This window comes from Cetorhinus maximus, chromosome 6 (assembly GCF_964194155.1).
Source record: "Cetorhinus maximus chromosome 6, sCetMax3.hap1.1, whole genome shotgun sequence".
NCBI classification, from domain to species: Eukaryota; Metazoa; Chordata; class Chondrichthyes; order Lamniformes; family Cetorhinidae; genus Cetorhinus; species Cetorhinus maximus.
Window position 1 is genome coordinate 157,528,256 of NC_135884.1, and position 26,377 is coordinate 157,554,632.

The 26,377-nt window shown below is 43.3% G+C and overlaps 1 protein-coding gene across 6 annotated transcripts in view; it reads left to right on the forward strand.

Annotated features, from left to right (window-relative positions):
- acsf3 (acyl-CoA synthetase family member 3) overlaps positions 1 to 26,377 on the forward strand; it is a 151,055-nt gene that overhangs the window by 19,855 nt on the left and 104,823 nt on the right. For all 6 annotated transcript variants that reach the window (XM_078544724.1, XM_078544726.1, XM_078544725.1 and 3 more), the window contains 2 exons: positions 9,335 to 9,498; positions 13,382 to 13,527. In XM_078544724.1, coding sequence (XP_078400850.1) covers positions 9,335 to 9,498; positions 13,382 to 13,527 — 310 coding nt within the window. The remainder of the gene's footprint in view (positions 1 to 9,334; positions 9,499 to 13,381; positions 13,528 to 26,377) is intronic.

Genomic DNA, 26,377 nt, shown 5'->3' on the forward strand with positions numbered 1-26,377 from the left:
GACATTGCAACACTCCCTCAGTACTGACCCTCCGACATTGCAACACTCCCTCGGTACTGACCCTCCGACATTGCAACACTCCCTCAGTACTGACCCTCTGACGATGCAGCGCTCCCTCAGTACTGACCCTCTGACGATGCAGCGCTCCCTCAGTACTGACCCTCTGACGATGCAGCGCTCCCTCAGTACTGACCCTCCGACGGTGCAGTGCTCCCTCAGTGCTCACTCTCTGATAGTGCAGCGCTCCTTCAATGCTGACCCTCTGATAGTGTGGCTGTTCCTCAGTACTGCCTCGATGATGCAACAGACTCTCAGTACTGCACTGAAACATCAGCCTAGTTTGTATGCCCAAGTCCTGGAGTGGGGCTTGAACCCATAAACATTTGACTGGGTAGTACGAACATGTTTTCCATAAAATGATGCGACTGCTTAGTGAACCACCTTCAGTTTTCAGCAGTGGATTCCAGCTAAGGTGTTGCTCCTGATTTAGTTATGGGAACTGTAAGTTCCTGGTTCACCGGATGGTACCCAATGCTTCAGAAGGAATTATTCTGTTTCTCTCATTACAGTGGAAGTCAAACAATTCAAATTTACTAACACCAACAACATCAAATTCATATCTTGGGATTTGGTGATATCTATCGTTGTTATTCGGAGAGGAGGCCTGTGCCTGCGAGCACTGCAGTGTCCCACTGTTTAGTGAGGACTAGAGTTGGAAACTCTAGGAACACTAGGGTAAGATCTGGAATCACTGGGAAAGAGATCTGGGATCTATGGGTATTGAGGAGGTTTGTCTCCAGATCCTGTAGAAGTGGAACTGGTTTCAAAAGTGATGGGATAGTGTTCTTAAGGTGCCGGAGCATAGAGATAGCTGTGGGCTGGTTAGGAACTAGATATAGTGTTAAGTAAATTATATTTGTGTTAGTGCGTGTTAGTAACAAGATATACCTTTAAGTTTAATTTATACTTATTAAAATTTGTGTGTTAAGACAGGTGAAACCTGGGTTTGGTTTCATTTTAGAGTATTTTTGAGATGGAGCAGGGAAGCCTCCAGGCCCTGCCTGTGTACATGCATTTTAAGTGAGGTTGAAATGAAGGGATGGGTTACCAAGGGGTTTAATAATTTAGGGAAGTTAAAACAAACATAAAAAGTAGGAAAAAACTGTGCCAATGCTTCCCAAAGGGGGATTGGAGAGACCCACAGAGATACAGGGAGGAATAGAAAAGCAGCTTTTAGTTCATTTGGTATGTGTTATATCACAGAGTGAACACAAAAAAGGACTAAGACCCTCTCTAGCTGGAAATGATGCCACACTGCTGAGGAGATGAATTTAAGGAACTCATATGTATTGCTCTAAAGTTAAAGGAATAGTGAATTTGGAGTGAGTTTTCTGGATATCTGAAGGGAGATACCAATTGTGGCAGGACTCCTAGTGAATGTTCAGAAACCTACTGGAAAAGAAACCTCTTTGCAACTGAACCAGCTCTAGCCTTGGTGTGGAAATAGTGGTCCCTCTTCACTGGAGTGTTGGGTCTGGAAGGGTATTACTGGGATAAAAGGGATGGCATAAGTTTGAATCATTTTTCCTTGGTTTCTGTGTTGCAATCTTTCCAACCTTTTTGTTATCTCGGGTAATATAGTTAATGTTTTTTGTTTCATAAATGTTTTATCGTTTTTGTTAAGTCAACAGCAGACTCCTGTGAATCTGTTTCAGTAAGTACTCCACGTTTCAATAACATTAAAAAAAATGATGGTCTATCAAGCCGGGTTCCATCCTGGGAAGCACTTCTTTGAAGTGTACTCACTGTTGAAATATAGAAAATGCAGCAGCCAAGTTGTGCACAGCAAGATCCCACAAACAGCACTGTGATAATGATCGGATAATCTGTTATGTTGATTGAGGGATAATGACCAGGACATTGGGAATAACTTTCCTGCCCTTCTTCAAAAAAAGTGCAGCGAGACCTTTTACATCCCCCTGAGAGAGCAGTCAGGTTCTTGTTTTAATGTCTCATCCAAAAGACAGCACCTCTGTACTGCACTGGAATGTCAGCCTTGATTGTTGTGCTCAAGTCCTGTGGTGGGACTTGAACCATAACCTTTTGACTCAGAGTGAAGAGTGCTACGCACTGAACCACAGCTGGCATGCTATATTTGCTGGACGTAGGAATACTGCGAACAATAGTTGGGGGAGTCGAGGGATCTGATCTGAAAGCAGTAAGGCTTGGAAACAGGTGCTGGGGATCATAGCTATTGGGAAAGGAATACCCAGGACTATTCCTCAGGTTCGAAGGTCTGAACCATGGTTAAGAATATCCCAGAATATGGGTGAGGCTGCATGTTATGAGTGACGGGCATCTGACTATTTAGGGAATTCCGGAGAGTTGTTTTCGAATCTGAGCATTGGAGCTAGGGTGTACTATACTATATACTGAACAATAGGGAGGTGTCCTGGGCGTATTGGTGTTTCCTACATTACAATGGTGACCACACTTTCATTATTACTTGTAAAGGGCTGTAGGACTTTCTGAGGTTGTAAAAAGTGCAATAAAAATGCAAGTTTTCTTTTAGTGTTGTGAATCCTGGAATCAGGTAGGGATCAGTAATGCATTTTGATGTAAACATGGCAGCAGAATTTTAATGCAGAGACATGTTATATTTTGAATGGAAGAATGAGAAGAGGAAATATAAACTATAAATAGAGGGAAACAGTTCAAAAGCAAGGCAGGTATGCTAAAGCCTTATAAATCACTGATTATTAGCTGGCATATCATGTTCAATTCTGTGCATCACATTTTAGGGAGGGTGTAGAGGAGATTCACTAGAATGGTACCAGGGATGAGGGACTTCAGTTACATGAAGAGACTGGGAAAGTTGGGGATGATCTTCTTTGAGCAACAGAGGTTAGGGGGAGATTTAATGGATGCTTTCAAAATTGAGCGATTTTGAAAGAGTAGATAGGAAGCAACGTTCTCCAGCGGAAGAAGGGCCAGAAACCAAACGACACTCCAAACCCACTCCAAACTCCGTTCCCTGGCAATGGTCATGAGGTTAAGCCAGTCTGTTCACAACCTAGGTGTCACGTTTGATTCGGAGGTGAGCTTCCAAACTCATATTTGTGCCATCGCTAAGCCACCTACTTCCAACTCCATAACATTGCCTGATGTCGCCCCTGTCTCAGCTCATCTCCTGCTGAAACTTTCATCCATGCTTTTCTTAGCGTTTGACTGGACTATTCCAGTCTACTTTTGGCTGATCTCCCACATTCTACCCTTCGTAAACTTGGAGTCATTCAAAATTCTGCTACCCATATATTAGCTCACAGCAAGCCTCATTCCCCTGTCACCCCTGTACACTGACCTATATTGACTGCCGGTCAAGCAATGTGTTTTTAAAATTCTCATCCTTATTTTCAGAACCCTCTATGACCTCGCCCCTCCTTATCTCTGTAATCTCCTCCAGCCCCATAACCCTCCAATATATCTGCATCTCTCTAATTCTGGTCTCCCGTGCATCCCCAAACTTAATTGCTTCACCATTGGTGGCTGTGCCTTAAGTTGCTTAGGCCTGAAGTTCTGGAATTCCCTGCCTGCACCTTTCCATCTCTCGACCTTGCTATTTCCCTTTAATACACTCCTTAAAACCTACCCCTTTGACCAAATGTTTGGTTGTCTGACCTAATATCTCCTTATGTGGCTTGGTGTCATAGTTCATTTTGTAATGCTCCTGTGATACCCCTTTGTTTCAGTACATTAAAGGCACTATGTAAGTTGTTGTTGATTAAGATAATTGATAAAAGAATGAGAATGAAGATGAACTTTTTTTACTCAATGAATTGTTATGACCTGGAAAGCGCTGCCTGAAAGGGTTGTGGAAGCAGTTTCAATAGTAACATTCAGAAAGGAATTGGATGAATACTTGAAGGAGGAAAACCTAAAAAGGGCTTTGGGGATGGATCAGGGTAAAGTGGAACTTGAAGCACGAGCACTTTCTAAGAGTTGCATAGGCAACAGGTCAAATGGCTCCCTTCTGTGCTCTGTTCTTTTATGAATCCAGGTATCATTATATTTTCAGTTTAACTAGTGACTGAGGAGTGCTATTACTGTTAAATTGGTGAATGTCTACAGTGAGGAGCAGAAGGGATGATGTATATTGGCCTTTTGTTGCTGCTGTGACTCTTGTCCTAATGCAGGAAAGTTACGACACTTTAAGCTGGGTATCATTGTCCTGAGGCAGCACTGAGGCATGAAGTAGAAAGGAATGAAATTGAACTGGCGGAGGAGGGCTGAGGAGGCATTTCAGTTCTGCAGTCCGGAGGTTGGGGAGGTGGGGACAGGATGAAATGTTTTTGTTAAGTTCTCAGCCACCGAACCCATACAGAGTTCGGCCTTGGTGTTTCAGGGCATAGACCACATCCATGGCGGTAACAGTCTTGCGTTTAGCGTGTTCCGTGTAGGTGACCGAGTCTCGGATGATATTTTCCAAGAAAACCTTGAGAACCCCGCGAGTTTCCTTGTAAATGAGGACGGAGATGCGCCTAACGCCCCCACGCCGAGCGAGGCGGCGAATGGCAGGTTTAGTAATTCCCTGGATATTATCTCGGAGGACTTTCCGGTGCCGTTTCGCACCCCCTTTACCGAGACCTTTCCCGCCTTTGCCTCTACCGGACATCACACCCGGAGATATTCACCTTCAGTTAATTGAAGCTTCTCACTGCTGGACTGGGCACTGTGCGCTGGAGCATGGAGGGGTTATCCTGTCAACAAAGGTTAGAAAAGACATTTGTCAAAAGGGGGTTTGTGCCTGTAGAGGAAGTAAGATGCTGGTCAATTTACAGAAGCTGCTTACTGTTATTTGCAGTTTAGAGGACGAGGGGTGACTAGGGGGTGAGGTGGTGGGGATGTGTGGTGTAAATTGTATTCACCAAAATGATGTAAGCCGGACTTAAATTTGTGTCAGGCTTGAAATTCAAGGAGTTATTTTAATTAGAAATGAGAAAGTTAGACTTGTGATAGAAGTGTTAAAACCTCTGAGGGATTTTGATAAAATAAATCAGAAAAGTATTTCCACTGGTCAGTGTGTTGGTAACTGGAGAACATAAGTTTAAAATCATCAAAAAGAAAGGAGAGGCCAGTCAAAAATAAAAAGACAGAGATTTATTAGATCATGGAACATTAGTGGGAGAATAATCCATAATAGTACTGAAGACTTGTACTCCGGGGCTAGTTGCATCCCTAGCCAAGCTGTCCCATTACAGCTACAGGCATTTACCCATCAATGTGGAAAATTACCCAGGTACGTCCTATCTGCAAAAAGGACAAATACAACCCTACCAATTACCGCTCCATCCGTCTGCTCTCGATCATCAGCAAAGTGATGGAAGGGGCTGACGACGGTGCTATTGAGTGGCAGTTACACAGCAATAACCTGCTCACTGACGTCCAGTTTGGGTTCTACCAAGGCCACTCAGCGCCTGACCTCATTACAGCCTTGGTTCAAACATGGACAAAAGAGCTGAACTCCTGAGGTGAGGTGAGCGTGACTGCCCTTGACATCAAGGCAGCATTTGACCAAGTGCGGCATCAAGGAGCCCTAGCAAAACTGGAGTCAATAGAAATCGGGGGAAAACTCTCCACTGGTTTAAGTCATACCTAGCACAAGGGAAAATGGTTGTGGTTAAAAGCAAAATACCGCTGGAAATCTGAAATAAAAACAGAAAATGTTGGAAAAACTCAGCAGGCCTGACAGCATCTGTGAAGAGAAAAACAGAGTTAATGCTTCGAGTCTGTATGACTCTTCTTCAGTGCCCTGAAGATGGTTGTGGTTGTTGGAGGTCAAGCATCTCAGTCCCAGGACATCACTGCAGGAGTTCCTCAGGGTAGTGTCCTAGGCCCAACCATCTTCAGCTGCTTCATCAATGACCTTCCCTCCATCATAGGGTCAGAAGTGGGAATATTCACAGATTGCACAATGTTCAGCACCGTTCATGACTGTTTAGATGCTGAAGCAGTCCATGTCCATATGCAGCAAGATCTGGACAACATTCAGGCTTGGGCTGATAAGTGGCAAGTAACATTTGTGCCATGCAAGTACCAGGCAATGCCCAACTCCCACGACAGTGAATCTAAACATCCCTACCCCCTTGACATTCAATGGCATTACCATCGCTGAATCACCCACTATCAACATCCTAGGGGTTACCATTGACCAGAAACTGAACTGGACTAGTTATATAAATACTGTGGCTACAAGAGCAGGTCAGAGACTGGGAATTCTGTAGTAAGTAACTCATCTCCTGCCTCCTCAAAGCCTGTCCACAATCTACAAGGCACAAAGTCAGGAGTGTGATGGAATACTCTCCACTTGCCTGGATGAGTGCAGCTCCAACAATATTCAAGAAGCTCGACACCATCCAAGGCAAAGCAGCCCGCTTGATTGGCACCCCATCCACCACCTTCAACATTCACTCCCTCTACCACTGACACACAGTGGCAGCAGTGTATGCCATCTTCAAGATGCACTGCAACAACTCACCAACGCTCCTTAGATAGCACCTTCCAAACCTGCGACCTCTACCACCTAGAAGGACAAGGGCAGCAGATACATGGGAACACCACCATCTGCAAGTTCCCCTCCAAGTCACCGTCCTGACTTGGAAATATATCACTGTTCCTTCACTGTCACTGGGTCAAAATCCCAGAACTCCATCCCTAACAGCACTGTGGGTGTACCTACACCACATGGACTGCAGCGGTTCAAGAAGGCAGCTCATCACCACCCTCTCAAGGGCAATTAGGGATGGTCAATAAATGCTGGCCTAGCCAGTGACGCCCACATCCTATGAAGAAACATTGAAAAAAGATTTTAAAGGGAAGTGGATAAATAGCAGTTTAAAAGATTGAAGAGAAAGTGCAGGCAATGTGACTAAAGGTGAATTCTTTCAGAGAACTAGTATAGACACAGTGGGCTGAATGGAGAAAGAGCAGGACAATAGGACTAAAGGAAGATCTCTTTCAAAGAATTAGTAGAGGAATAGTGGGTTGAATGGACTCTCTCTGTGCTGTAAGATCATAACTCTAAATCCCAGGAAGTTTTATTAAAAGGATGTTGCTGTTCAGCCACTAACAGGCTAGAGAATGCTGCAGATGGACGATAATCTCACTGTTTGAGGGAAGTGGATGGTTACCAGAAAACTATTTAAATTTTCAGCCCTCAGTTTCTTTTGCCTTTCATTTTGTCTGTAATCAGCCTCACTCTAGCCACAGTGCCAACACCATCTATACTCTCATTTAATTCATGTACATTGAGAAGGTTAGAAGTAATATAAAAAGTAAAGATGAGGCTGTACCGCACATACATGTACTGTCCTTTCTCATCTGCAGTGAATTCTTTGGTTGCAACATTGAAAACCTTTTTACTATGTGAGAATGGATGTTTTTTTAAAATGTATTTAGGGAATATTGTGTTATTCTGTGGAGAAGTCTGCGTGTTTGCGTGCGTATATATGTAAATGATTTGATTGAGCTGGGGAAAATTCACTAGAGACAGGTCATCTGGGAGGTTTAAGACATGAAAGGACCAAGGTGTTAATTGTGCATTTGTAATGAGATATTATGGTGGGTTTGAGGTACAAGTAAATCGGTTGGATCTAACATTTGCATTTTTAGATAAGTTGAGAGTTCGTTTGAATATCAACGGGAAGTCAGAGGTGCATCTTACAGGAGTTCCATGGGTCAACAGAAGGGGATATATTACGTTTTATTGACCCGAAAGCAGAGACAGAAAATAAATATTAAAGATTTTATATTTGGAAGAATTTGAGCTTCAAAGAGGTGTGAGAACAGTGGAACCTAAGATAAAAGGTGGGGGGAGGTAAGGTATTTTAGAGTTACTGTGGAGAACTTAGGCATTGGCTGTTGGCGGGTGGCTGTTGGCTGTGTGAGGAAGATCTGCAGTGAGAAGATACAGTTTGAATCAGCGACCCAGTCAAGCCAGAAAAACCTTGGGCTGCAAAAAGCAGTCTTGTTCTGAAGTCTTGAATTGTCACAGCAGAGTGGAAAAGAGTTTGAGGTCATGTGGTATGCCTTTATTAAAGCTACAGTAGTTTGCTTTGGGTAATATTACTGGATTTTTATAGTTGGATTTTATACACCTATAAGGGAGTATTGCCTGGAAGGTGTTTAGTTGTGGGTCTTTTGGGGGAATGTTTTGTAAGACTAATTTTAACTGTGTAACTGTAATCTTGTGTGCTTAAGTTTTCTTTTCTTCTTGATAAAACTTTTACTTTTAATTTTTAAAACCCCAAAAGTGTTACTGGACTTCTTGCTGCTGAGATCAGTGTGTTTTCTTCTCATTTTCAGAATACAAAAAAAAAGGGTATGGCCCCTAAGCCAAGTCTCCCTTTGGGATCTGCTGTGGTCATTATAACTATTAAACTCTCCAGGTTGTGCGATGCCCTAATATTACTTTGTTTATTGTAAACAGAGTGACTTATTTCCCTAAGCTGTACCTACAAATGTGACTTTTTCCAAGTGTGGAATACTGTAAACTGTGCAATTCAGAGCTTTTTCTGAACAGACATGCTTGGCACGAAGTATGCATCGAGTGCAGTTTTGGAGAGCCCAGTGATTAACTGCATCTGTAACAGCACAAGTTTTAACTTAAATCTCTTCAGTCAACATGTTGGAAATGACAGCCAGCTTCCCTGATCACCCTGTGGGTAGCTATGGTGCCTTCCATGGTGGTACAACCTGATAACCCTCACTGTCTACACTAACTGGCCACATGAGTGAGGTACCAGAGGGCTACCAGTGGCTCTGTGAATTCATTGCAGTCTTACTGGTACAAAAGGAAAAAGTTATTTTTCTCAAATATTAGTAGTTCTCCAGAAAAGTTTAAGACTCTTTGTTGTAATAATAATGGTTTCTCTGTGAGGCATTAGTTGCCTCCTGCTCCCTACGATGTTTCCTTTTTTCTCCTCTATGGCTCTCTAGTTTTGCTGAACTTTTGTCTAGCTGCTCATTTGGGGTATTTGGTTCATTGTGCTCTTTCTTTTATCTCACTTTTTTTTTGTTATTCATATTGTTTTAGAATTATTGCATCTAAAGTGTGTTTTTTTCCGTTGCCTCTGTGAAATACTTAGGGCTGTTTCTGGTGCTCGAGATGTTGAAGTTGTAAATGCAATTTGGTTAATCCGCTTTCAACTCTCGTCCTGGAGTCCAATTGAATGGCAGGAAGAGATCTCTTCACAGATATTCTTAATGTTACCATGGAAGGATAGAGAAAATTAAACTGCTGCCACACCAATTATGTTTCTAATCTATTTATTTTCAGGTTTGGGATTACCTGCTGAAAACTGATTGTGCAGAAGTTCCACGGATCAACATGTTCATGGCAGTGCCTACTATATACGCCAAACTCATTGAGTATCATAACAAGCACTTCACACAGAACCATGTAAAGGATTTTATATACAGTGTGTGCCAGAGCAAGATCAGGTAAGAGAATAACCTCAGTCACCAGGAGTAGAATTTTGGTTTAAGTACTCTTACCCAAAGTAACTTTAACAGACAGCACTAAGTGCTACACTGGTTTAACTCGCATCACTGGGCGTTACAAAAGGTTTGAATAATAATACAATTGTGGAATAGTACACCACAGAATGAGACTATTTGGCCCATCAAAGCTGCCCCATCTTTTTTGGACAGCATTCCAGTTAGTCCACTGCCCTGCTCTTTCCACATATCCCTGAATTTTTTCTCCTTTGTTTGTCAGTTCCCTCTTGAAGTTTGCTATTGAACCTATATCCACTGTCATAACAGAGAGTGCATTTCAAATCCCAACCACTTATTACATAAAAAAGTTTCTCCTCATGTTGCCTCTAGTTCTTTTGCCAATCTGATTAAATCAGTATCCTTCTGGTTATTGACACTTCAATAATTGTTAACAATTTTTCTTTATTTACTCTATCTAAACCCTTCATGATTATACCCATGCTGATGTTACTTCTAGACTTGACTATTCCAACTCTATCTTGGCTGACCACCCATCTTCCACCCTTCATGATTCAATGGAAGAAAGAGATGTTTCTCTTGAGGTCATCTAAAACTCTTCTGCACACCTCTAACTTGCACCAAGTCCCATTCTCCCAGCCCTGGGCACATTTACCTGTAATTGGCTCCTGGTTAAGCTACACCTTAATTTTAAAATTGTCATCCTTGTATTCAAATCCCTTCCTGGCCTCGCCCATCCCCCTTTGTAAGTTCCCCCAGCTCTATAAACTCCAAGATAGCTGCCAATTCTGGCCTCTTGCTTATCCATAGTTTTAATTGCTCCCACGTTAGCAACCGTGCCTTCAACCGCTGAGGCCTTAAGTTTTGGAATTTCCTCCCAAAGCCTCTCCACCTCTCAACATCTTTTTCCCATTGAATCACTGCTTAAAACCTACCTCTTTGACCCAGCTATTGGACATTCACCCTAACATCACCTTAAGTGGCTCGTTGTCAAATTTTATTTGATAATACTTCTGTGGAACACCTTGAAACATTTCAATATGTAAAGACACAACATCAGTACAAATTGTTGTTTGAGCACCTCTCTTAAATCCCCTATTAGCCTCCTATGCTCTAAGGAGAAAACCCCTAGCTTCTCTAGGCTGTACATGTGACTGTAATTGCTCATTTCTGGAACCATTCTTGGTAAATTTCTTCTGTACCTGCCACAGCCTTCCCAATTACCATCCTAACAGTCTGCTCTCAATCATCAGCAAAGTGATGGAAGGTGTTGTCAACAGTGCTATCAAGTGGCACTTACTCAACAATAACCTGCTCACTGACGTTTGGTTTGGGTTCTGCCAGGGTCACTCAGCTCCTGACTTCATCACAGCCTTCGTTCAAACATGGACAAAACAGCTGACCTCAAGAGGTGAGGTGAGAGTGACTGCCCTTGACATCAAGGCAGCATTTAACCGAGTGTGGCATTAAGGAGCCCAGCAAAACTGGAGTCAATGGAATCAGTGGGTGAAAAACTCTCCACTGGTTGGAGTCATACCTAGCACAAAAGAAGTTGGTTGTGGTTGTTGGAGTTCCATCTCAGTTCCAGGACATCACTGCAGGAGTTCCTCGGGGTAGTGTCCTCGGCCAACCATCTTCAGCTGCTTCATCAATGACCATCCCTCAATCATAGTGTCAGATTTGAGGTGTTTGCTGATGAATGCACAATGTTCAATACCATTCATGACTCCTCAGGTGCTGAGGAGTCTGTGCCCATATGCAGCACAAACGTGGACAACATTTAGGCTTGGGTTGATAGGTGACAGGCACCATTTGCGCTACACAAGTGCCAGGCAATGACCATCTCCAACAAGAGAAAATCTAACCACCTCCCCTTGACAAACAGTGACATTACCATCACTGAATCCCCCACTAACAACATCCTGGGGGTTACCATTGATCAGAAACTGAACTGGACTAGCCATATAAATACTGGGGCTACAAGAGCAGGTCAGAGGCTGGGAATCCTGCGACGAGTAATTCACCTCCTGACTCCCCAATGCCTGTCACCATCTACAAGGCACAAGTCAGGAGTGTGATGGAATACTCTCCACTTGCCTGGATGAATGCAGCTCCAACAACACTTAAGAAGCTTGACACTATCCAGGACAAAGCAGCCCGCTTGATCGGCACCCCATCCACAAACATCACTCCCTCCACCACCGACACACAGTAGCAGCAGTGTATAGCATCTACAATATGCGCTGCAGGAATTCCCCAAGACTCTTTCGGCAGCACCTTCCAAAGTGCGACTTCTACCATGTGGAAGGACAAGGGCAGCAGATACGTGGGAACACCACCACCTGGAAGTTCCCCTCCAAGCCACTCACCATCATGACTTGGAAATATATCACCGTTCCTTCACTGTCGCTGGGTTAAATCCCTGGAACTCACTTCCTAACAGCACTGTGAGTGTACCTACACCACATGGACTGCAGTGGGTCAAGAAGGCAGCTTCTCAAGGACAATTAGGGATGGGTAATAAATGCTGGCCCAGCCAGCGAAGCCCATATCATGTGAAAGAAAAAAAATTGCAGAAAAAAAACTTGCTGACAAAGGACTGATGCAAGAATACCAAATTGTAAAGGGAGCGACAATTTATACTGCATGAGAGTTTTGACCTGATGAGTGTAAGATGAAAAGCATCAACAGCCTGTCTCTGTTTTTCAGCATCCCTCAAGATCTATACTACCAAGCAACTAATAAAAACATCCTTCTGAAAGTGTGCTGCCCAGAATTGGACTCTTTGGGTGAAATTATGTTTTATATAGGTTTAGCATAACTTCCTGGCATTTGTACTCTGATCCTCTATTTCTAAGCCCAGTATATGTTTTATTAACTTTTTGTTCTGTCACCTTCGAAAATATGAAAAAGTAAAAGACTTGCAACTCCATAGTGCCTTTCACCACCACCAGGCACCCTAAAGCATTTTACAGCCAATGAAGTACTTTTTGAAATGTAGTCACTCTTGTGATGTAGAAAACACAGCATGCTCCCACAAAAAGCAATCCAATAATGATCAGATAATCTGTTTTTGTGATGTTGATCAAGGGATAAATATTGTCTAGGGCACCAGGGATAACTTCCCTTGCTCTTTTTCAAAATAGTATCATGAGAATTTTGGATCCACCTGAGAGGGCAGAAGGGGCCTCATCCAAAAGGCAGTACTTCCAACAGTGCAGCACTCCCTCTACTCCATTGAGCGTCAGCCTTGATTTTTGTGCTCATGTCCTGGAGTGGGACTTGAACCCACAGTCTTGTGAGGTGTTCAAAACACGCCCCCCCCTCCCCCTCCCCCTACCCCCCCTCCCCCTCCCCCTCCCCCTCCCCCTCCCCACCAGGCTCGCGCTTCTTGCATCCAGTTTGAAATTATACCATTTAGCTTGTATTGTTTCTCTTCATTCTTCCTACTCAAGTTTATCATTTCATGCTTTTCTACATTGAATTCCATCTGTCATGTGTCAACTTGTTCCACTATCCTGCCTATTTTCTCTTGAAGCCTATTACTATCTTCCTCACAGTTTACTACACTTCCAGGTTTCATGTCACTTGCAAATTTGGAAATTGTGCTCTGCACCTCCATGTCCAAGTAATTAATATAAATCAAACACAGCAGTGGTCCTAGTACTGAACCTTGGGGAACTCCATTGTATGCCTTCATCCAATCTGAAAAACAGCCATTCATCACAACTCTCCATTTCTATCTCTTAGCCAATTTTGTATCCATGCTGATACTGCCCCTTTTATCTCATGGCCTTCAATCACATCACATCACATCAATGAATGTTTCGGTAAGATGGTTAACTATACTTTTCTGTCTTTTTTTAAGGTTAATGGTTTCAGGATCCGCTGCTCTTCCTGAACCAATCCTGGAGAAATGGAAACAAATCAGCGGTCACGTATTGTTGGAGCGATATGGGATGACCGAGATAGGAATGGCTCTGTCTAACCCAGTGCGTGGGGTCCGTATTCCTGGTAAGCCCAAAGTAATGCATTCAAAAGCAGTGAGCACTTGAGTGCCTGGGAGCTTATGTTCCAAGAAAGTGCCAAGAGTGCTAAAAAAATAAAATAGACGAATGGCCTACATACCTAGTATCACATTGGCACTGAAATCCATACATCGCTTTACTTATTTGTGTGAGAGACAGAACGTCTTTTTGTCTTGACGACAGCTTCCTGTTATGTAGGCCGTACGTCGCAAAGACTGATGGATCGTATCAAACAGCGTGTTCCTTCCGCTGTTCACAACAGGCAAGGCACGGACCATACCCAACCAGCCTGTGCTTGTGAAACGCAACATACAGTGACCAACATTAGATGTGATTCTGCGATTAGACAACGTTTGCTAAATAATCCTCAGTGTGCTAAGAATTACGCTGATTACCAATTTAAGATTGTCAGTTGGGCTCGCAGTGTGGTGCATTTGCCTGTACTGGAAGCTACATATATTAATACACTGGGCCCTGTTCTTTGGAGACAGAAAGAACATGTACACACATTGTGCCTGTTCCAGTGAAACAAAATAAATGACAGCCATTTGCAGGTTCATTCCCCAGGGCAATGTCTTGACCAATCAGAGTCGAGCTGTCTGGTTTAAATTTCAAGCAATGCTTAGCAGTTAACTGTTAGTCACATCAACTTTGTGCATTCTCCATGGAACTGTCTCTACCAATCAGAGTCCACTTGCCAACCAATCACCACTCTCTTCTCATACAGTATAAATATGTTGTTTCCTCTTATATTGGTATTTTCTTACGAATTGTCCTGATGGGTGCAAGACGAAAAGCTTCAACAAAAAAATGTCTCTTTTGTCAGGAATACTCAAGTTCTGTACTGCCACAACTAAAGTGCCAAGAGTTTTTATCTTTAATTGGGACTTGATAGAGTAGATGCTGCGTGATTGTTTCGGCTGGTTGGGGAATCTAAAACATGGGGGCACAGTCTCAGGATAAGGGGCCTATCTTCATTTAGGACTGAAATGAGGAGAAATTACTTCACGCAGAGGGTTGTGAATCTTTGGGGTTCTTTGCCCCAGGGGACTGTGGATGCTCCATTGCTGAACATATTTAAGGCTGGGATAAACAGATTTTTTGTTGTCTCAGGGAATCAAGGAATATGGGGAAAGGGTGGGATAGTGGAGTTGATGCCCAAGATCAACCATGGTCATATTGAATGTTGGAGCAGGCTCGATGGGCCGAATGGTCTACTCCCCCTCTTTCTTGTGTTCTTGTCCAAAGGGTTTGCATGGGAAGGTAACTGATTAGCATCATCAAAATCTGATCCAGACTCTGAAAGAACTAGCTAAAGCATGCCAGGTTTACATAAGAATTATGGTGTTGGATTTATACATATAGTCACCAGCAAAACCTCAAGACACTTTGCATACAATACTCATTTGAAATACAGTGAGTGAAGATCTGTCAGAAAATGTGCCAACCATTTTGTGCACAACATGAATGAGATAAATGACCTGTTTAGCTGTTGTTGGTGATATCAGTTGAGGGTGGAATATTGACCAAGACATTGGGAGAACTCTCTGGACCCTCTTGGAGGAGCAACATGGGACCCACTTGAACCACTGGAACGAATGAATATTTGATCTGAAGTACAGCAGCATGGCACTGCCTCAGTCCTGCACTCGAGTGACAGCCTTGGTTATATTCTCAAGTGCTGGATCAATGCTTGAAAGTGTAGCTTTCTGACTCAGAGACAGAGGTGTTACCAATTGAAATGTGCACTTAAACCTTGGTCAGGTGCTTCCAAATAGTGCCTTTTGTTGCTGAACAGAATAGATGTTCTGTGTCTAATTGACATTGATGGATATATGGCTTAAGGTAGGTAGAAGATGCAAGCATTGACTCATAAACGTTTACAGCACAGAAGGAGGCCATTTGGCCCATTGTGTCTGCACCGGTCAACAAAGATCTGACTACACTAATCCCATTTTCCAGCACTTGGCCCATAGTCCTGGAGGCTATGGCAATGCAAGTGAATATCTAAATATTTCTTAAATGTTACGAGAGTTCCTGACTCAACCACCCTTTCGGGCTGTGAGTTCCAGACTCCCACCACCCTCTCGGTGAAAAAATTTCTCCTCAACTGCCCTCTTAACCTTCTACCACTTAACTTAAATCATTGCCCCCTGGTTATTTTTCCCTCTACGAATAGAAAAAGTGCCTTCCTAGCCACCGTATCAATACCCCTCATTATCTTATACACCTCTATCAGGTCCATTCATAATTTAGATTATTCAGGAAACCTACTGCAACAGGATAAAAAAGTGAAGTACAGCATGTGATTAATCAATCAATAAATAACTATTTCATTATCTACAAACTGAAGTGCCAGTCAGGCACTGAGCCCACAGCAGACTGAAGAAGCAAGTTCATGGTTTGAGCAATAAAATGATTAATTGGAAGCAGGCAGCTGTCACCTTCAAGCTGGGCAATTGCTTCACTGCTCCAAGGAAAACAACCTCAGCCTATCCAATCTTTCCTCATAGCTCAGACCCTCCAGCCCAGGCAGCATCTCATAGAAACCTGTAAAATTCTAACAGGACTAGACAGGGTAGACGCAGGAAGGGTGTTCCCGATGGTGGGGGAGTCCAGAACCAGGGGTCACAGTCTGAGGATATGGGGTAGACCATTTAGGACTCAGATGAGGAGAAATTTCTTCACCCAGAGATTGGTGAGCCTGTGGAATTCGCTACTACAGAAAGTAGCTGAGGCCAAAACATTGTATGTTTTCAAGAAGGAGTTAGATATAGCTCTTGGGGCGAAAGGGATCAAAGGATATAGGGAGAAAGTGGGAGCAGGCTATTGAGTTAGATGATCAGCCATGATCATAATGAATGGCTGAGCAGGCTCGAAGGGCCGAATGGCCTACTCCTCCTATTTTCTATGTTTCTATTCTGGTAAATCTCCTCTGTACCCTCTCCAGTACAATCGCATGCTTCCTATAGTATGGTGACCGGAACTGAATGCAGTACTCCAGTTGTGGCCAAACCAGCATTTTATGCAGTAACAGCATAACCTCCCTGCTCTTGTATTCTATGTCTCGGCTAATAAAGGCAAGTACCCCATATGCTTTCTTAACCACCTTATCTACCTGCCCTGCTACCTTCAGGGATCTATGGGTATGCACATCAAGGCCCCTCTGATCTTCAGTACTTTCCAGGGTCCTACCATCCATAGTGTAATCCCTCGCCTTGTTAGCCCTCCCCAAGTGTGTAACCTCACACTTTTCCAGGTTGAATTCCATTTGCCACTGCTCTGCCCACCTGACCAGCCTCTTGATATCCTCTTGCAGTTTACGGCTATCCTCTTCACTATTTGCCACCCTACCAGTTTTCATGTCGTCTGCGAACTTCTTGATGGTAAAGATATGAGGTTTTGAAATGATAAATAATTTTGATGGATTAAATGGGGAAAATTATTTTCACTGGTTTGGGAGTCAATACAGAGGGGCTATCAATTGAAAATCTTCACTCAGTGAGGAAAGAGAGAATAGGAAACATTTCCTCCCACATGTTGTTGGAGCCTGGAATGTTTTTCCATCAAGAACGGTTGAAACAGAATCCTTTGCATCACTTAGAGAAAATTTAATAAATATTTGAAACAGAACAAGAGACTGGAGGATGTGGGACAGTGGGATTCATTTGGATTGTTCCAGCAAAAATACAGCACATAGACAGTGGGCTGAATGGCACCCCATATTGCAAACTCCTGTGGTTCTGTGAGATGTTCCCTATATGGCCATACATGTCACATACAAGTTGATCCTTTAAGTTACTGTGCTTACATAGCAGCACAAAATGTTATTTTGTACTCTTTTTAAAAAAAAATTAGAGGGAACATTGGTTCTATGTTTGGAGTTGAGAAGAATGAGAGGCAACCTCATTGAAACATACAACATTCTGAAAGGGCTTGATTGGCTGGTGTTTTGTGTGTTTTGGGGTTTCTCATCACAACCTAGTTCAAGTGGTGAAGGACAATTTCCTGGAAGAGCCTTGGTGTCTGTGCAATACTCAGAGCCCTTACTCAATGGCAATTGCCCAGCTTGAAGGTGACAGCTGCCTGCTTCCAATTAATCATTTTATTGCTCAAACCATGAACTTGCTTCTTCAGTCTGCTGTGGGCTCGGTGCCTGACTGGCACTTCAGTTTGTAGATGAGGAAATAGTTATTTATTGATTGATTAATCACATGCTGTACTTCACTTTTTTATCCTGTTGCATTAGGTTTTCTGAATAATCTAAATTATGAATGGACAGTTTCAACAGTTGGTAGCCACTGAATCTCAGTTTGTTACTCTGCAGTCATGGGTTTGAGTCCCAGACCCTTTGAGATTCTGTACCCTCCCTCTCCACCATTTACTCGTATTTCTCTATTCTCAGACCCTGTCTGACAATCCTATTCCTCCTCACGTACTCATGTTTTTTTTTCAGTCCTTGCCCTGTCTGAAATTCTGATTCCCTCTGCCACCTGGTTAAAACAGGGGCAGCAGGTGAATGGGAACAACACCACCTCCAAGTCGCACACCATCCCGATGTGAAAATGTGCCACTGTTCTTTCATCATCACTGGGTCAAAGTCCTGGAGCTCCCTATCTGGTGGGCACCTTCGCCCCACAGACTGCGGCAGTTGAGGGAGGCAGCTCACCACCACCTTTTTGAGAGCAATTATGGATGGATGATAAATGCTGGCCTTTCTAGCAACACTCTCATCTCATGAATGAATTGAAAAAAATTATGCTAGACCTAACTCAAAAAAACTAGTTCAGTCCCAGCTGGAGGACCGTGTCCAATTTTGGGCACCACACTCTAGAAAGGATCTGCGGACTTTAGAGAGAGTGCAGAAGGGAGTTGCTAGAATAGTTCCAGGGATGAGAGATTCCAGTTCAGTGAATAGACTTGAAGTTGGGTTGTTCTCCTTGGAGCAGAGAAGGCTGAGAGGAGATTTGATTGAGAGCTGTTTCAAATCACAAAGAGCTTAGATGGTGCAAATGAAGTGAAACTGTTTCCAATGGTGAAGGGCTGATAACTAGAGGGCACAGATTTAAGGTGATTAAGAACCCAAGACAACATAAGGAAAATTTTTATATGCAATGATTGGTTAGGAGTTGGAATGCACTGCCTTATAGGGCGGACATAAATTCAACAGTAACTTTCAAAAGGGAATTGGTTAAATACTGAAGGTGAAAAAATTGTAAGGATATGGGGAAAGAACCCAGTGCAGACTTGATGGGATGAATGGTCTCCCTCTGTGATTATTTTCTGATTTGATGATTCTGTTCTGACTTGAGTTTCCTCAGTCTCTGCAATGTCTGACACTCCATCTAGAAACATAGAAAATAGGAGCAGGAGTAGGCCATTCGGCCCTTCAAGCCTGATCTGCCATTCAATATGATCATGGCTGATCCTCTATCTCAACGTCATACTCCCGCTCTCCCCCGCATGCCCCTTGACTCTTTTAGAGTCCAGAAATCTATCTATTTCCTCCTTAAATATATTTAGTGACTTGGCCTCCACAGCCTTCTGTGGTAGAGAATTCCACAGGTTCACCACCTGTGTGAAGAAATTTCTCAGTCTTAAATATCCTATCCCATATCCTGAGACTGTGACCCCTTGTTCTAGATCCCGCAGCCTGAGGAAACATCATCCCTGCTCCCAGTCTGTCCATCCCTGTCCGAATTTTGGTTCAATGAGATCCCCTCTCATTCTGTATTCACTCTGGTGAATACAGGGCCTAGTCGACCCAATCTCTCCTCGTACGACAATCCTGCCAACCCAGGAATCAGTCTGGTGAACCTTTGCTGCATTCCCTCTATGGCAAGTATATCCTTTCTTAGGTAAGGAGACCAAAACTGCACCCAATACTCCAGGTGTGGCCTCACCAAGGCCCTGTACAGCTGCAGTAAGACATCCTTGCTCCTGTACTCAAGTCCTCTCGCAATGAAGGCCAACATACCGTTTGCCCTCCTAACTGCTTGCTGTACCTGCATGCTTGCTTTCAGTGACTGGTGTACAAGGATACCCAGGTCCCTTTGTACATCAACATTTCCCAATCTGTTGCCATTTAAATAATACTCTATCATCCTGTTTTTCCTACCGAAGTGGATAACTTCACACTTATCCATGTTATTATGCATCTGCCGTGTATTTGCCCACTCATTCAACCTGTCTAAATCGCTTGAAGCCTCTTAACATCCTCCTCACCACTCACACTCCAAACAGGTTTCATGTCACCAGCAAACCTGGAAATATTACGTTTTGTTCCCTCATCCAAATTATTGATAATTATTTTAAATAGCTGGGGCCCAAGCATTGATCCCTGCGGTACCCCACTAATCACTGCCTGACACTCCAAAAAATACCCTTTTATTCCTACCCTGTTTCCTGTCTGCTAACCAATTCTCAATCCATGCCAATATATTACCCATAACTCCAAGTAATTTAATTTTACACACTAACCTGTTATATGGGACTTTATCAAAAGTTTTCTGAAAATCCAAATACACCACATCCACTGGCTCTCCCTTATCTAATCTGCTACTTACATCCTCAAAAAACTCCAGCAGGTTTGTCAAACATGATTTCCCTTTCATAAATCCATGTTGACATTGTCTAATCCCGTTGATCTTTTCGGTGTGTCCTGTTATCACATCCTTTATAATAGACTCAAGCATTTTCCTTACCACTGATGTTAGGATAACTGGTCTGTAATTCTCTGTTTTCTCCCTCCTTTTTTAAATAATGGGGTTACGTTTGACACGTGTCCCCCCCCCGCCCAATACTCTTGGTGAGTTCATAATTTGCTAACTTTTGTAGTCATTTGTGTTTTCTCTAAAACCTGTGTATAAGGTGAATTGACATCATCAGACGACAATTTTCAGAATAAATCCCTTTTCTGCACTTTGTTCCTCTTCCAGAGTTTACTAGGAGCATAGCAACAGGAGTATATCTTTTTTTATTCATTCCTCATATGTGGGAATTGATGACAACGTTTATTGCCCATCCCTAATTGTGGTTTAATTTTTGGCATTTTGATTCCCTTTTCACCAGCGGCTGACTTTCTGGGTTATAGTTTGATTGTCACTTGGCAACTCCCTATATTTTATCTAAATTCCTTTGCAAGAACTTACACACCCTGTGTGTGAGACTAAACAGTGAATGTTGGCACCCAGCTGAGATGGACTCTGCCCTTGCCTGACGTGTATACGCATTCTTCACCAGGACTCACAGGCTGGATACGTTCTTGGACTTCTTCCATACGTTCTGATATTTTCTTCCTTTATCCAGTGGCATTGAGGCTGAATGAGGTGTGTGGCTACAATGTCAGCATCCAGCTGAAATCAACAAACAACACAGACAAGGATTCCAGTTGAACCCATCTGGTATGTAGGATGCTGATGCCTGCTGCTTGACCAAATGTGCTCTTGTGGAGCTGCCTGGGATTTTTACTCGAATTAAATGATCCACAAAGTAGTCGGAAGAATGTGCAGAGCTGTGATCATAATGAGGAGGTTCCCACATACCCATCGTTCCCCAGTACGTGTGCTGTCTCAGAATGGAATGGACAATTTGTTTTTAAATCCAGGGCACATTGTGCTCTAGGTGTGAGACTACACTCCTGTCAAACAGAGGCCCTAGTGAGTTCTGATATATTACACACTTACACTACTCGTAGGAATGAGACAAGCAGAATTGAAATGAGTTTCTCTCTCCCAACTACTGTACACAGGATGCTGCTGATAACTTCCCCCTTTCTCCAGTTGGAAATCAGCATCACAGCCATGACCAGCAGTTCAGAGCTGATCCTGCTGCCTGAATTCCATTGCTAATAGGCTTCATTTAGATTGCAAGATTGATGCAGATTCCACCCCCTGTCATTGCAGTGAAGTACTTGCAGCCATTAACCGTTTCAAGATTTTATTGAGACCCTTTAATCCATTGATGCTCTGCATATTTGCGAACACACCAGTATATTTTTCTTGTATTTTTACCTTGTATTTCCTTGGTAGCAATAGTGATCAAGAATGAATTATTCATGTTTGTACACACCTCCACTGAACTCATTCAGCTGGTGGGAGTACTTGATTAGGGGAGACATTGCAGTGTTGGAAAGAAAGGATGTCCCTGAGGGGCAATCACAGAATCCATTTGGTTAAAGTTGAGAAGCAGGAAAGGTATGATCACACTACACATGGGTATCCTATAGGCCTCCACATGGTGTGAGAGAAAGGAACAGATCTGCACGAAAATAGAGATGTACAAAAACATCTTATGTTAGGGATATTGGGAGACTTTATTTCAATCGTCATTTGGGTAATTAAAGGAAAGGGTGAGGAGGAAGAGGAATTTCTGAAATGTGTTCAGGAGAACTTCCTTGACCAGTATAATGTAAAACAAAATGCTGCGAATGCTGGAAATCTGAAATAAAATTCAGCAGATCTGACAGCATTTGTGGGGAGAGAAACAAGAGTTAATGTTTCGAGTCCAGATGACTCTTCAGAGATAAAGAGAAGTAGAAATGCGATGGAATTTATCCTGTTTAAGGAGGGTGGAGCAGGTAAAGTAGGATAGAAGGCCAGTGATAGGTGGGGGCTAAGGAGAGATTAACAAAGACGTCATGGACACAAGACAAAAGGAGTGTTAATAGTAGTGTTGAACTGGACCAGTATGTTCTTGGTCCAATGAGGAAGGAGGCATTGCTGGACCTGGTGCTGGGGAATGAGGTGGGCCAAGTGGACCATGTGTCTGGGAGTGGAGGTGGAGGGGGGGTTGGCGGGGGAGAATGCTTGGGTAAGCGTGATCATCGTATCGTAAGGTTTAGATCAGTAATGGAGAAGAGTGAGGAATAATCTAAAGTAGAACTTCCAATTTGGAAGAGGGCTATCCTCAATGGTGTGAGAGGGGATCTAGCCAGGTTAAAATGGAACCAAAGACTGACAGGAAAAACTGTAATAGAACAATGGGTGACCTTTAAAGAGATGTTTCAGTTACAGGCTAGGTACATTCTAACAAGGGAGAAAGGTAGGGGAACCAAAGCCAGGACCCCTTAGGGGATGAGGGAGATGGAGAATTTGATGAAACAAAAAAAGAGCTTGCATAATACATGTTAGGTGAATTCTTCAAGTGAAAACAAGGCCAAATACAATAAGGGAAAAATAGGATGATTTATTCTAAGAGGTACAGGACAAGGCTAGAATACTTAATGCTACTTTGTGTATGTGTGTTTACGAAGGAAGTGGATGCTGACAAAATATTGGTAGAAACAGAGATGTTAGAGGAATGGATGAAGTGAAAATTGATAGGCTGGATGTACTGGAAAAGCTGACTGTTTAGAGTGGATAAGTTGCCAGGTCCAGATGGCTTACTTCCCAGGTTGTGAAGGAAAGCGGAGGTGCAGATAGCGGAAGGGCTTTCCATAATCTCCCAATCTTCCCTACATATGGAGAAGGTATCAGAGAGTTAGGAGGCATCGCAACTGGGGATGGGCAATAAATGCTGGCCCAGCCAGCGAAGCCCACATCCTGTGAATGAATTTTTTAAAAGTTAGAAAATGGCAAATGTGACAGCCTTGTTCAAGAAGGGGTGTAAGGATGTTACTAGTAATTACAGACCGGATAGTTTAACATCAGTGGTAGGTAAGTTTTTAGAAACAATAATCAAGGAAAGAATTAACAGGCAATTGGAGAGGTTGATGTTAATTAAGAAAAGCCAGCAGAAACTTGTGAAAAGATTGTGTTTGACTAATTGAATTTTTTGATGAAGTAACAGAGGTTGATGAAGGGAAAGCAATGGATGTTTCTATATGGATTTTAAAAAGCTGTTTGACAAAATACAGCATAAAAGGCTGGTTATTCCATGAGCCTCAATTTTGTTAAGCCTCAGCTTGGATGAAAAATTGATTTAAGGACAGAAAACAGCAAGTTGTGGTAAATGCTTGTTTTCAGATTGGAGGATGGTAGTCAGTGGTGTTCCCAAGGGTCAGTGCTCGGACCAATACTTTTTTAATGTATATAAGTAACTTTGGTGTCGGAATACAGAATAAAATTTCAAAACTTGCTGATAGTACCCAGCTTGGAGATGTGACAAACAGTGAGGATGATACCAATCGACTGTAATAGATAGGCTAGCAGAATGGGCAGATAAGTGGCAAATGGAATGAAATGCAGAGAAAAGTGAGGTGATACATTTTGGGAGAAGGGGTGGTGTGTTGCAGTTCACTTAGGGAGTCTGAGTTGCTGTGGCAGCATGCACTTTTACATGCATGTTATAGCCTGGAGGTATGGATAGTGATGGTAGAGGCTCCAATGTTCTTTCCGTTACGTGGTTGACCAGTCCCACCTGCCATTGGCATGTGCTGGAAGGATTTGCATGTTCATACTCAACCTCTTTGGCCACATTATGAACATACCTCTTGGTCATCAAGTCCTAGGGTAGGACTCAAACCCAGGGTTTCTGGCATGGAGGCAAGGACACTGTGGTTAGCAAAGTATATGAGATCTTGGGCTTCATAAATAAAGGTTTTGGGCACAAAAACAGGGAAGTTATGCTGAACCTTTATAAAGCTCTGGTTAGGCCACAACTAGAATATTGTATCCAGTTCTAGCCTCTACACTTCATGAAGGATGTGTAGGTCCTTGAGAGGGGGCAGAGGAGATTGACCAGAATGGGTCCATGGATGAGGGATTTCAACTACAAGATTAGGTTGGAGAAGCTGGGGTTGTTCTCCTTGGAGCAAAGGAGATTGAGGGGAGATTTGATGAAGCCGGACAGGTGGCTGAGGTGGTGGTGGGCGAGCATTTTAGCGATAACAACCACAACGTGGTACAGTTTAAGTTTGTTAAGAAATCGACAAGTTGCAAAAAAATGTTTTGGATTTGGGGAGAGTGGATTTTAGTAAAATAAGGCAGGATCTGGCCAAGGTAGACTGGGAACGGTTACTTGTGGGGAAATCTACAGAGGAACAGAGGGGGGTGTTCAAAAAAGAAAGGGGGAGGGTACAGGCTCAACGTGTTCCCTCTAGGGTGATAGGAAGGAGTTACAAGCCCAGAGAACCATGGATGACCAGAGATATTCAGGTTATGATAAGGAAAAGAGAGGGTTTTAGCAGGTACAAGGGAAGCAAATCAGCGGAGGCATTAGTGGAGTACAGAAAGTGCAGGTTGGAGCTTAAGAAAGCAATTAGGAGAGCAAAGAGGGGATATGAGAAAGCTCTGGCTGGTAAAAGTAGGGAAAATCCCAAGATATTCTATAAGTATAACAAGAGGATAACCAGGGAAAGAGTAGGGCCCATAAGGGACTAAGAGGACAATCTATGGGTGGAGCCAGAGGACATCGCTAGAGTGTTGAATGAATACTTCACATCCGTCTTCACCCAAGAGAATGAGGATGAAGGTATCGAACTCGGGGAGAGAGACTGTGAGGTTCTTAAGCAAATTGATATAGGGAGTGACAAGGTATTGGAGGCGTTGGCAGGCTTAAAAATGGACAAATCTCCAGGTCCAGATGATTTGTGTCCCAGACTGCTGAGGGAGGCAAGGGAGGAGATCGCAGGGGCTCTGACCTAAATTTTTAATTCCTCTCTGGCCACAGGGGAGGTGTCAGAGGACTGGAGAACAGCTAATGTGGTTCCGCTATTTAAGAAGGGTTGTAGAGATAAGCCAGGGAACTACAGGCCAGTGAGTCTCACGTCAGTGGTAGGGAAACTATTGGAGAAAATTCTGAAGGAGAGAATCTTTCTCCACTTGGAGAGGCAAGGTTTGATCCAGGATAGTCAGCATGGCTTTGTCAGAGGGAGGTCATGCCTAACAAATTTGATTGAATTTTTTGAGGAGGTGACCAAGTGTGTAGATGAGGGTAGTGCAGTTGATGTGGTTTATATGGATTTCAGCAAAGCCTTTGACAAGGTCTCACATGGGAGACTTATAAAGAAGGCAAATGCACATGGGAAACAGGGTAATTTGATAAGGTGGATTCAAAATTGGCTTAGTTGTAGGAGACAGAGGGTGATGACAGAAGGCTGCTTTAGTAACTGGAAGCCAGTGTCCAGTGGCGTTCCACAGGGATCTATTTTGGGTCCCCTATTATTTGTCATTTATATAAACGACATAGATGACTGTGTGGGGTAGGATTAGTAAGTTTGCAGATGACACAAAGATTGGCCGGGTGGTTAATAGTGAGGTTGAGTGTCTTGGGCTACAGGAAGATATAGACAGGATGGTCAAATGGGCAGATAAGTGGCAGATGGAATTTAATCCTGAAAAGTGTGGGGTGATACACTTTGGAAGGAGTAATTTGACAAGGAAGTATTCAATGAACGGCATGACACTAGGAAGTTCTGAGGAACAAAGGGACCTTGGCGTGTGTGTCCATAGATCTCTGAAGGCGGAGGGGCATGTTAGTGGGATGGTGAAAATGGCATATGGGACACTTGCCTTTATCAATCGAGGCATAGATTATAAAAGTAGGGAAGTCATGTTGGAGTTGCATTGAACCTTGGTGAGGCCACAGCTGGAGTACTGTGTGCAGTTCTGGTCGCCACATTATAGGAATGATGTGATTGCACTGGAGGGGGTGCAGAGGAGATTCACCAGGATGTTTCCTGGGATGAAACATTTAAGTTAGGAAGAGAGGTTGGATAGACTTGGGTTTTTTCGTTGGAGCAGAGAAGACTGAGGGGCGACCTGATCAAGGTGTACAAGATTATGAGGGGCATGGACAGGGTGGATAGGGAGCAGCTGTTCCCCTTAGTTGAAGGGTCAGTCACAAGGGGACACAAGTTCAAGGTGAAGGGCAGGAGGTTTAGGGGGGGATGTGAG